Genomic DNA, 12,084 nt, shown 5'->3' with positions numbered 1-12,084 from the left:
TGATTCACTCTGCTTTAAGTTTTCTTTTACTTTGTGCATAGTCTATGTTTACTTTCCTTAGTAGTAAACTTCTGATAGTGTCTTGTATAAATAGCTCTCATTATCTAACATACTTGTAATTACAAGCAGTTCAACAATCTGCCACTGACATTAAACATATCATTAGTAATGCTAACTTCCATATTAGTGATGCCGTCATAATAACATTGAGACTGACATTGGCAAGGACAGAAGTGGCAAGAACGTTTTCAAAGGAACTTATTCACCACATATTATCCTTAGGATGTTTTGTTCTCTTCTGGGCCTGAACCAAGCCCCCAGATCTAAGCAACCCATATATTCTGGATGAGGAAATGGACCTTGAGAATCTGTACACAAATCAAAAACACAATGTTGTAGCAAACCTCAGTTTATAACAGATCAAACCAAATATTATGAGACTTTTGGTGGGAAAATTCTCTTTCTGCCACTGACATGCTATCACTATGAGGAAATGAGCTAGAGATATAAGTTTTCATTTTAAAAATTCTCCAGAAATCATTTCATATCCTACTCTTAACTCAATAGAACAGGCCTCACTCATAGCAACATAACAAATTCAGACGTTAATAAACTTTGAAATTAGTGTATAAAACAACTGGATTTTGGTTTTCCGCACTAGATATTGATGAGGGAGGCCAGGAAATTAATCTCTCTCTCTCACTTAATTTTTGTAACAAAAGTAGCCAAAAGAAAGCATGGAAAGCATCTTCACACTTCTATTTTAGGGTGACAATTCGGGAACCCATAAACTATTCCTTCAAATATGGTAGGCATATTCAATTTTGCCTTCAAATCTAATCTCCATTTTTGAAGCTGATATGGCATTTTTCATGGATATTAGAGGGAAGGCCAAAATTGGGATTATAATAGATCCTCAGTTACAACCTTAACTATATTACATACAGACACATCTCAGTGTCACATATGAATGCTGTATAAATATTTCAAAAATACAGGAAATTTGCACTTACCCACAAATCATGTTCGGCATAATCAAACAGCAGCCAAACCTTTCTATCACTGTGAGAAAGGAAAACCTTCTGTAATGCAATCACATTGGGGTGCTTCAATTCTCGTAAAAGCTGTAAATAAAGACACAAAAAAGTCAGTATTTCTACAGCTACAAAAAACAACATTTACATGATTCCAGTTTGCAATGCAAAGTATCTAATGACAAAGGCAACTGTGTTACCAGAGCTGGAAACATGGATAACTAGGGTAGGTCATAGTCATGCAAGGTATTTGCAACAAAGTAAGTATGGTCCCATAGACAATATACCCAAAGCAATTCAGCACATTATTGTTATTAACTTCAGAAAGAGCTAGATTGCGCCCGGCTAGGACACGGATGCAGAGTGAGGTGCAGTAAGAAGAGCATAAAGAGCCGTCCCACTGAAGGGTCAAATAGAACTGGAGTTTAGGGGTGACTACATTTCTATTTCTATTGGGAGAAACACACATACCCTGGCTAGCCTCATAAATGTGTACAGCAGTGAACAACCTGTATATGTCAAGCATCTCAGGAAGGCAGACTGCACAGTGCCTCCTGGTGTTCCCCCTAGGGTGACCAGATGTCCCAATAAAATTGGGACTGTCCCAATATTTAACCCTTTGTCCCGCATCCTGATCAATGTACGATCGGGACACCATTTGTCCTGATATTCAGGTAAGGAGGCGAGCGGGAGGGAGGCGCCGACTCCATGGGTGCTCCAGGGTTGGAGCACTCATGGGGAAAAATTGCAGCCAAGCTCCCCCTCCTCACCTCCTTCTCCCTCCCTCCCCCCAGCACGCCGGGTCCCTGCTCCTTCCCACCGCCAGCGCTTCCCGCTGCCTAATCTCTGTTTGGCGGCACGTAGCACTTTCCAGGAGGGAGGGGGGAGGAGCGGGGATGCGGCGCTCTCAGGGGAGGAGGTGGAGAAGAAGCAGGGCAGGGGTGGGGACTTGGGGGAAGAGGGTGGAATGGGGGCGGAGCGAGGGCGGATGTTTGGGTGGGAAGAGGCGGTGGGCGAGCACCCACCTGGCAGAGGGGAAGTCAGCGCCGTAGGGGCGGGGGGAGGGGTGAAGAGGCAAGCGAGCAAGCGGCGGACAGGTGGGGTGAGGAGGCGAGCGGTGGGTGGGTGGACTGAGGAGGGACGCAGCAAGCCAGCAAGGGGACGGGGGATGAGGAAGATCATGGGGGGGGGGAGCCGAGCGGGAAGGGGGCGGGACATGGGGCAGACTGGGGGCGGAGACTGGGAGGAGTGGGGGTGGACTGTGGGCAGGGCTGACGGCACCCCAATGTGTCCCGATATTTTAGTGTTGTCATCTGGTCACCCTAGTTCCCCCTGGGTGGTGTGACTGTGCTTAAATGGCACAATTGAGCCTGAAGGATGTATATCATGCTGTGTGTTTAAGGCAGCAGTTTTTCATCACTGGCACATGGCTGTTATTAGTAAACATTTCTATTATTACACACACACACACACACACACACACACACACGCCCTATGTTAAAAGGACATTAAGGTTGCAAAGTCAAACACTCAAAAGTTAAGAAACATCAGATACACAGGCAATCTTAATTCTATGTGGAGCAGCACTAGCGGGACAGGAAACACACACTTTGCCACTGCATTTCACAGATATTTGCTGATTGCAGGGGAAAGGTGAAACTCAGGAATCTCGGGTTCCATTCCAGCCTCTGGACAGGAGTGTGCTCTAGGGGGCACAAAGTCCTCTACCCGTTCCCCACAAGCTTGACCCCTTCTGATACATCCACTCCAAACTGTCCACGTCCCCATCTTGACTCTTTCTCACTACTGACGCCTTGCCCCAGTCTCCTCGCTTAACCAGTCCCATTCCCCACTTCTCAGGCTTCCCATCCCAGTCCCAGGGCTCAGACAGCCCTAGTTTCCCCTTCTGGGCTCATTGTCCCAGTCTTCCTCCTAGTCCCCATTCCTGGTCTGTGTTCCTTGCTCAGAGAATCCCAGGTCCCCCCCCCCCCACACACCCAACTCTGTCCCCCATCTCCTTGCCCAACCAGTTCCATTCCCCTACTCCTTGCTCCTCATCCCATCCATCTGTGTCCTCCGCATCCCAAATCCAGTTGCCTTCCTCCTTTCCCCATCACAAACTCAGAGTCCCAGTCTCCTGGAATAGGATTCTTGCCCAATAGTCCCCTCACTACTACCACCACCACCTGGCTCCTTGTCCAGTCAGTCTCAGTTCTCCCCTCAGATCCTTGTCCAATCTCAGTTCCTCCCCATCCTCGTATCCTGGCTCATTGTCAGATCCCATGTCTCTTCCCCTCACCTCCTTTCCCCCACCTGACTGGTTCCCAGACTGTCTCCTTGCCCAACTAATTCCACTCTCCCTCCCACCCCTAGGCCTGGTCTACACTAGGCGTTTATGTCGAAGTTAGCGCCGTTACATCGAATTAACCCTGCACCCGTCCACACCGCGAAGGTATTTAGTTCGACATAGAGGTCTCTTTAATTCGACTTCTGTACTCCTCCCCGACGAGGGGAGTAGCGCTAAATTCGACATGGCCATGTCGAATTAGGCTAGGTGTGGATGGAAATCGACGCTAATAGCTCCAGGAGCTATCCCACAGTGCACCACTCTGTTGACGCTCTGGACAGCAGTAAGAGCTCGGATGTTCTGAACTGCCACACAGGAAAAGCCCCGGGAAAATTTGAATTTGAATTCCTTTTCCTGTCTGGCCAGTTTGAATCTCATTTCCTGTCTGGACATCGTGGCGAGCTCAGCAGCACTGGCAACGATGCAGAGCTCTCCAGCACTGATGGCAGTGCAATCTCAGAATAGAAAGAGGGCCCCAGCATGGACTGATCGGGAAGTCTTGGATCTCATCGCTGTGTGGGGCGATGAGTCCGTGCTTTCCGAGCTGCGATCCAAAAGACGGAATGCAAAGATCTATGAGAAGATCTCTAAAGACATGGCAGAGAGAGGATACAGCCGGGATGTAACGCAGTGCCGCGTGAAAATCAAGGAGCTGAGGCAAGGCTACCAGAAGACCAAAGAGGCAAACGGACGCTCCGGATCCCATCCCCAGACATCCCGTTTCTACGAGGCACTGCATTCCATCCTCGGTGCGGCCGCCACCACTACCCCACCACTGACTGTGGACTCTGAGGATGGGATAGTGTCCACGGCCGGATCCTCGGACATGTTAGCGGACGGGGAAGATGAGGAAGGAGATGAGGAGGACGAGGCAGTCGACAGCGCTCACAACGCTGATTTCCCCGACAGCCAGGATCTCTTCATCACCCTTACAGAGATCCCCTACCAACCCTCCCCAGCCGTTACCCCGGACACAGAATCTGGTGAAGGATCATCCAGTAAGTGTTGTAAACATCTAAACATTTATTTGTAACAGAACATGAATATTAACAATTTAAAAAATGGGTTTCTCATGATTAGTTTGATTAACTTTACGGTTCAGTCATGGGCAGTGCAACTATTGAAAAAAAATCTAGCAATGTCCGGTTTTGCATGATTGTCCTGCCCAAGCCGCTCTACTGTTTAGTCCCTGCTACTGCAGCTACAGTAAGATGCGGTCTATATGTCCGGGGATGGAGCAGAAATCCTCCTGGGACATCTCAAGGAAGCTCTCCTGCAGGTAATTTGAAATCCGCTGCATTAGGTTCTTGGGGAGAGCGGCCTTATTGGGTCCTCCGTAGTAGGACACGTTGCCGCGCCACGAGACTAGCAAGTACTCCGGAATCATTGCTTGGCACAGCATGGCGGCATACGGCCCTGGTCTTTGGAGGCTTTCCCGGAGCATTCTCTGTCTGTCGCTCTCAGAGATCCTCATGAGGGTGATGTCGCTCATGATGACCTGCTTTGAATGAGGTAGGGGAATGTTAGTGTTGGGACTGCTTTACCGTTCCTTTACAGAACTGTAACCGCTGGTTTGCAGCCACGCGGTGGAGGCGGGAGAGGGGCAGCCGAAAGGGATCGTTCCCGGGGACAGCCGCGAGGGTGTGGCACAGGAGCAGACTTCCTGCTTGCCGGATTGCTGGCAGCAGGGACCGACATTGATTTCAATGTGAAATGAGGCCATTGCTAATATTAAAGTTTTAAGCTGCCACGAATCTACGGCTTACCATGTCTGCGTGCAAGAGCAATTCCGTTGTCCTGACACGGTTCTCAAATGTGCTCTGCAAAACCCCAGACACTGAATGCGAAGGCCGAGAATTCGACCTTGTGCTGAGTGCGCATGTGATAGGTGCTGTGCATGGTCCTGTTCACAGAGAAAGACTATGTTCTTTGTTCACAACTACATTTATCTTTCTGAGGAATTCACTCCCTTTTTCCCATTCCCACAGCCCCATCTGCGACTGTCTCACAACCTAGCCTGTCATCACACTCCCAGAGGCTAGGGAGGATTAGGCATAAGAAGAAGAGGACACGGGAGGACATGTTCTCAGAGCTTATAGCCTGCTCCAGAGCCCAGGCAGCACAGCAGACCCAGTGGCGGGAGAACTTGACCCGAATGCACCAAGCCAACATGGATCGGGAGGAGAGGTGGCGTCAGGAAGACCAGCAGGCGACTCAAACCCTGCTTGGACTACTGAGGGAGCAAACGGACACGCTCCGGCGCCTTGTGGATGTTCTGCAGGAACGGAGGCAGGAGGACAGAGCCCCGCTGCAGTCCATCTCTAACCGCCCTCCCCCGCCACCAAGTCCCATACTCCCCTCACCCAAAGTGCACAGAAGGAGAGGCGGCAGAGTCCCTGCTAACTCTCACTCCACCCCTGCAGAGAGCTCGAGCAGCAGAAGGCTCTCATTCCCCAAAGTTTGACAAGTTCTTTCCTTCCCGCCTGACACAAGCCCCCGTCCAAGTTTCACTTCCCAGTTCCATGTGTAGTTGATAATAAAAAATATGTTTCTGTTAACTACTGTTTCCATCATGTTCTTTTGGAGGAGGGGGGGAAAGGGGGTTGGTAATTGGACAGGACAGTCACCTTTGGCAGGGTACATAGTCGGGGGCAGGCACAGCAGCAGGGCACATACATAGTGCAGTGATGCAGTGACTACTTACCCTGGTTAGTCTGGGAGGTTGTTTTCATGTTATGTGGTGGGGGGTGGGTTGCTCTGTGACTTTGTGGCAGGGGAGGGCAGTTAGAGATCTTAAGCGGCGGTCCTTAGGCAGGATCACAGAGCCACACAGCAGGGGATCTGTAACCGTCCTCCCCCTGCCACAAAGTCACATAGACCCCCCATACACACAGTCCCTATCAGGAGGGGTGACAGGCTCCGTTGAAACAACCATCCCACCGCAGCGGAGCCTGTCAGTCCTTGAGTTTAGAAGCTGCATTCGCGCGATTACACTACACCCGCTCCGCACCACAGTCTGCGTCCCAGTTTTAAAAAATTCCCGCGAAAACAGTATTAAAGAAAACGGTGTGCTTTAACAAAGTAGAACTATTTTTATTTTGAAACGTGTGTTGGAAGTGGGGTGAAGGGGGTATGTAACTGGATAGGATAGTCAACATGAACTGGGTAAAGAAACGGGGGCAGGTTCGGCTTCTCTGTACACAAACTTTAAAGTCACAGGTTACCCTGCTCACTCAGGAACTTTGCTTTCAAAGCCTCCCGGATGCACAGCGCTTCCCGCTGGTCTCTTCTAATCGCCCGGCTGTCTGGCTGTGAGTAATCAGCAGCCAGGCTATTTTCCTCAACCTCCCACCCCGCCATAAAGGTCTCCCCCTTGCTCTCACAGAGATTGTGGAGCACACAGCAAGCTGCTATAACAATGGGGATATTGGTTTCGCTGAGATCACAGCGAGTCAGCAAGCTTCTCCATCTCCCCTTGAGACGTCCAAAAGCACACTCCACCACCATTCTGCACCTGCTCAGCCGGTAGTTGAAGAGTTCTTTTTCAGTGTCCAGGGCACCTGTATAGGGCTTCATGAGCCAGGGCATTAGCGGGTAGGCTGGGTCCCCGAGGATGACTATAGGCATCTCCACATCCCCAACAGTTATTTTGTGGTCCGGGAAGTAAATACCTTGCTGCAGCCGTCTAAACAGACCAGAGTTCCTGAAAACACGAGCGTCATGAACCTTGCCCGGCCATCCCACGTAGATGTTGGTAAAACGTCCCCTGTGGTCCACCAGTGCTTGCAGCACCATGGAAAAGTAGCCCTTTCTGTTAATGTACTGGCTGGCCTGGTGTTCCGGTGCCAGGATAGGGATGTGAGTTCCATCTATGGCCCCACCGCAGTTTGGGAATCCCATCGCTGCGAAGCCATCTATGATCGCCTCCAAGTTTCCCAGGGTCACTACCTTTGGCAGCAGTACATCAACGATTGCCTTGGCTACTTGCATCACAACAACCCCCACGGTAGATTTGCCCACCCCAAACTGGTTCGCGACTGACCGGTAGCTGTCTGGCGTTGCAAGCTTCCAGAGGGCTATGGCCACTTGCTTCTGGACAGTCAGGGCTGCTCGCATCCGGGTGTCATTGCGCTTCAGGGCAGGGGACAGCAACTCACAAAGTTCAAGGAAAGTTCCCTTCCGCATGCGGAAGTTTCGCAGCCACTGTGATTCATCCCAGACCTGCAGCACTATGCGGTCCCACCACTCAGTGCTTGTTTCCCGTGCCCAGAATCGCCGTTTCACAGCATCAACATGACCCATTGCCACCGTGATGTCCTCGGCGCTGGGTCCCCTGCTTTCTGAGAGGTCTGTGCTACTCTCAGACTTCAGGCCATCACCGCGTTGACGTAGCCTCCTCGCCTGACTTTTCTGCATCTGCCTCAGGGCAACCTGTATGATAAGCTGCGAGGCGTTGAGAGCGGCCACAACTGCAGCGATGGTTGCAGCGGGCTCCATGCTCACAGTGCTGTGGCGTCCGCGCTGTCAATGACTGGAAAAGTGCGCGAAATGATTTCCCGCCGGCGCTTTCAGGGAGGGAGGGAGGGCGGGAGTGATGGACGGATGACGACAGTTACCCAAAAGCACCCTGGCCCCTTTTTTTTTTACCCAGAAGGCATTTGCGGCTCCACCCAGAATTCCAATGGGCGGCGGGGACTCCGGGAACTGTGGGATAGCTGCCCTCAGTGCACCGCTTCCAATGTCGACGCTTTCCCCGTTAGTGTGGACTCACAAAGTCGAATTACTGTCCTTAGTGTGGACACACACGTTCGACTTTGCAATATCGATTCCAAAAATTCGATTTAAGTAAAATCGAACTACTCTCGTAGTGTAGACAAGGCCCTAGTTTCCCTCTCCCACTAAGGCTCCTTGCCCCAATCTGCTTCTCTCCACCCTTGGATCTGGCTCTTGTCTCCTGTGTATTTGAATCCAGATGCTTCCTCCTCTACGCTGCCTGGGCCCAGATGGGGCATCAGTGACTGCACAGGAGAGATGATCTCACTGCTATCAGTTTCTGTTCCCGGCCTCAGCCTGGCCCACAGCAGCAATTACATAGAAAGTCCTGCTCAGAACCCTGTAGCCCCTGGCTGCAGCAGGTTCAGTGCGGATGGAATCTCATAAGTTTTTTACTTTAAAGCTCTAGCAAGTCTCTACTGAACACATGCAAACTGGGATTTTTCCAAGACTTATAACTTGGCCAAAATTGGGCAGATCTTCACAAGGATGGCAAAAGTCACAATCCTGAGAATAAGGCCAATCCATATCAAATTTCAAGTCTCTACTCCAAAGCATGGCTATGCTTGAAGTTTTCAAAGACAACATCACCAGAATTTTTAACATGGGCAAAACAACATACTTTTCCCTAGTTTCATTCTTGGAAAAGACTGAACTCTTTTGATGGAAATTTTCTCCCCCTCCTCACCTCCCCCTCCCCCAAAAAAAAAATCAATCTGAGGCAGAGACCCAGCATGGAAAATTTCACCCAAACTGTTAAAGAATGGCAAAGTTATAAGCAACTGAAAACACATTCTTATAATGAAAAACAACGAGGAGTCCTTATGGCACCTTAGAGATTAATACATTTATTTGGGCATAAGCTTTCGTGGGATATAACCCACTTCATCAGATCCATGAAGTGGAAAATACAGTAAGCAGGTATAAATATACAGCACATGAAAAGATGGGAGTTGCCTTACCAAGTGGGGGAAGTCTGTGCTAATGAGGCCAATTCAATTAGGGTGGATGTGACCCATTCCCAACAGTTGACAAGAAGGGGTGAATATCAACAAAGGGAAAATTATTTTTTGTAGTGACCCAGACACTCCCAGTCTTTATTCAGACCTAATTTGATGGTGTCAAGTTTGCAAATTAATTCCAGTTCTGCAGTTTCTCGTTGAAGTCTGTTTTTGAAGGGGTTTTTTTGTTGAAGAATGGTGACTTTTAAGTCTGTTATTGAGTGTCCAGGGAGACGGAAGTGCTCTCCTACTGGTCTTTGAATGTTACTATTCTTGATGTCTGATTTGTGTCCACTTATTCTTTTGCGTAGACACTGTCCAGTTTGGCCATTGTAAATGTCAGAGGGGCATTTGCTGGCATATATCACATGGGTAGATGTGCAGGTGAACGAGCCCTTGATGGTGTGGCTGCTGTATTTAGGTCCTATGATGGTGTCCCTTGAATAGATATGCAGACAGAGTTGGCAATGGGGTTTGTTGCAGGGGTTGGTTCCTGGGTTAGTGTTTCTGTTGTGTGGTGTGTAGTTGCTGGTGAGTATTTGCTTCAGGTTGGGGGGGGGGGGTCCCGTCTGTAAGCGAGGACTGGCCTGTCTCCCAAGGTCTGTGAGAGTGAGGGATCGTCCTTCAGGATAGGTTTTAGAACCTTGATGATGCGCTGGAGAGGTTTTAGTTGGGGGCTGTAGGTGATGGCTAGTGGCATTCTGTTACTTTCTTTGTTGGGCCTGTCCTGTAGTGAGTGACTCCTGGGTACCCTTCTGGCTCTGTCAATCTGTTTCTTCACTTCCCCAGGTGGGGACTGTAGTTTTAAGAATGCCTGATAGAGATCCTGTAGGTGTTTGTCTCTGTCTGAGGGTTTGGAGCAAATGCGGTTGTATCTTAGGGCTTGGCTGTAGACAATGGATCGTGTGATGTGGTCTGGATGAAAGCTGGAGGCATGTAGGTAAGTATAGCGGTCAGTAGGTTTCCAGTATAGGGTGGTGTTTATGTGACCATCACTTATTTGTACAGTAGTGTCCAGGAAGTGGATCTCTTGTAATGGTAAGTGTTCTTAAAATGGTAAGTATTGGGCAACCTGAATAATAACCAGTGCAACCAGCCCAACCTATAATGATAGCATTATCAAAGGCGGCAATTGGGATTTGAGCTCCATTTTGTTGGGTGCTATACAAACACAGATAAGATACAAGCCCTGTCACAGAATGTTTACAAGCTAAACTATACAAAACGGGATAGGGAACAGGGTTGCAGCATACAAACAAATTAATCTGGTGAAGAATTGAACAGCTTTGTTAGTTACGTGGTTTGTGGTTTCCTTTAAATTAGAAGTAAAGGGAGAGTAAAGAATGGCAGGAATGGGGAAGTTAATAAGAGTAAGCAAGTAGAAAAAGGTCTGCAGATTGTAAGCCTTTAAGGGCAAGTAGTGTCTTATCCATGTTTGTAGTGGGACCTTTGGGTGCTACCATAATATAAATATTTAATAATACATAATAAGAAAGAGAGATAGTAACTGTATTAATATTGCTTCATCAGGCTTTTACAACTTATGGTCAAATGTCCATCCACACCTAAATGATAAAAGCCTACAGGCAGGGCATCAGTACACTGACATTATCTACCTTCTATTCTACTTGTTCCAAATCCCTGTTTTGTGATTGAGAGGGAAGTCCCTACTCAGCAGGGGTAACAGTCAGGGTCTGAGTTATGCTTAAGAGGACCCATAACTAAATTGTCTGTTTGAGGATTCACAACTGAATGGTAGGCTGAGGGCATGGGTTGTATACCTACGGTTTAATTCTGGTAAATAAGTTCAGCCCTTCAAAAAGACTGGGAACCAGTGCTTCAAGTACCACTATGGGTAAGGTATCAGTTCTCAAATGAACTGTGTAAGCTAATTTGAGAAGGGGATTGGTCATTTCTATTTATCGGTAAATCAACATGACCTTCATGGGCACTGCTGCTTCTGGAGTTCATTCCAGTTCCCGTTTCTCTCCTCTTATGGAAGGAGTGAAAACTGAGTCTCTTGGAAACAGAAGCCCTCATGATTGATCCTGTCCCCAGAGTCTCTGACAGCTACTGTTTGCTCATTCCTCACCAAGACAAGCATCAATGTCAGTAAAAAAATATTTTTCATCCTATTTAATCCTTAAAAAAAATAATCCCAAATACTAATCTAGTTTGTAATTGCATTTCAAAGAGAGCAGAAGAGGAGGAACCAGATGGCTAAGAAAGATGATAGAATGCTACAGCATGTTTTCCTATAAGCCACTGCTGCATTTCCAGGCTAGGTCTGTAGTGATCACAGTCATTACTAGTCTCAGCAGAGAGTTTGAATAGATAAATACTGAGGCACACTTTCAGGGCAGAGTGGGGGTGACTTTCTGATATACTTTTCAACTCTTTTTTTATAGTGAAGACTTTATCTTAACAGAGACATGGTCTTGTGGACCACCTTGAGAGCTCTTATTTAGCCTAAACCCCTGCAGAATTTACAACCTTCTTGAGTTGTTAGCAGTCTAGGGGCCATGATACACAGCTGAGCAGTTTTGAATCCATCTGAAAAAGAGCAGTGCTAATCGGGTCACTAAAACACAAATTCTATGCCATAGATCTGATGCCAATTTGCCATTATACAAAGATACAGCTGAGAAATAGGAAAGAATACACATGATTTACATTAACTAAAGAGTATAATATTTAAAATGTGTGTGCATTTTGGAATTCTAAAAACAAATATTTTACTGCCATTAAAACTAAAGAAATCTTATATCAGTGGGCACATATCAGCACAACTTGACTAGTAAGTGAAACATGCAAAAACAATGGAGTACCTAACTCAAGAAGTCAGAGGAGAGAGATTCTTTCACACTACAGAAACAATGATAATTTTTTTTAGGCAAAAGACACAGATACACACCAACTGATATTCTAA

The 12,084-nt window shown here is 47.8% G+C and overlaps 1 protein-coding gene across 6 annotated transcripts in view; it reads right to left on the bottom strand.

Moving 5' to 3' along the window:
• CDK19 (cyclin dependent kinase 19) overlaps positions 1-12,084 on the bottom strand; it is a 223,742-nt gene that overhangs the window by 94,314 nt on the left and 117,344 nt on the right. For all 6 annotated transcript variants that reach the window (XM_034765874.1, XM_034765867.1, XM_034765872.1 and 3 more), the window contains one exon: positions 1,014-1,124. In XM_034765874.1, coding sequence (XP_034621765.1) covers positions 1,014-1,124 — 111 coding nt within the window. The remainder of the gene's footprint in view (positions 1-1,013; positions 1,125-12,084) is intronic.

This window comes from Trachemys scripta, chromosome 3 (genome assembly GCF_013100865.1).
Source record: "Trachemys scripta elegans isolate TJP31775 chromosome 3, CAS_Tse_1.0, whole genome shotgun sequence".
In the NCBI taxonomy this organism is placed as follows: domain Eukaryota; kingdom Metazoa; phylum Chordata; order Testudines; family Emydidae; genus Trachemys; species Trachemys scripta.
Note: the sequence above shows the minus strand (reverse complement) of the source record. Positions and strands in the feature narration are given on the sequence as shown.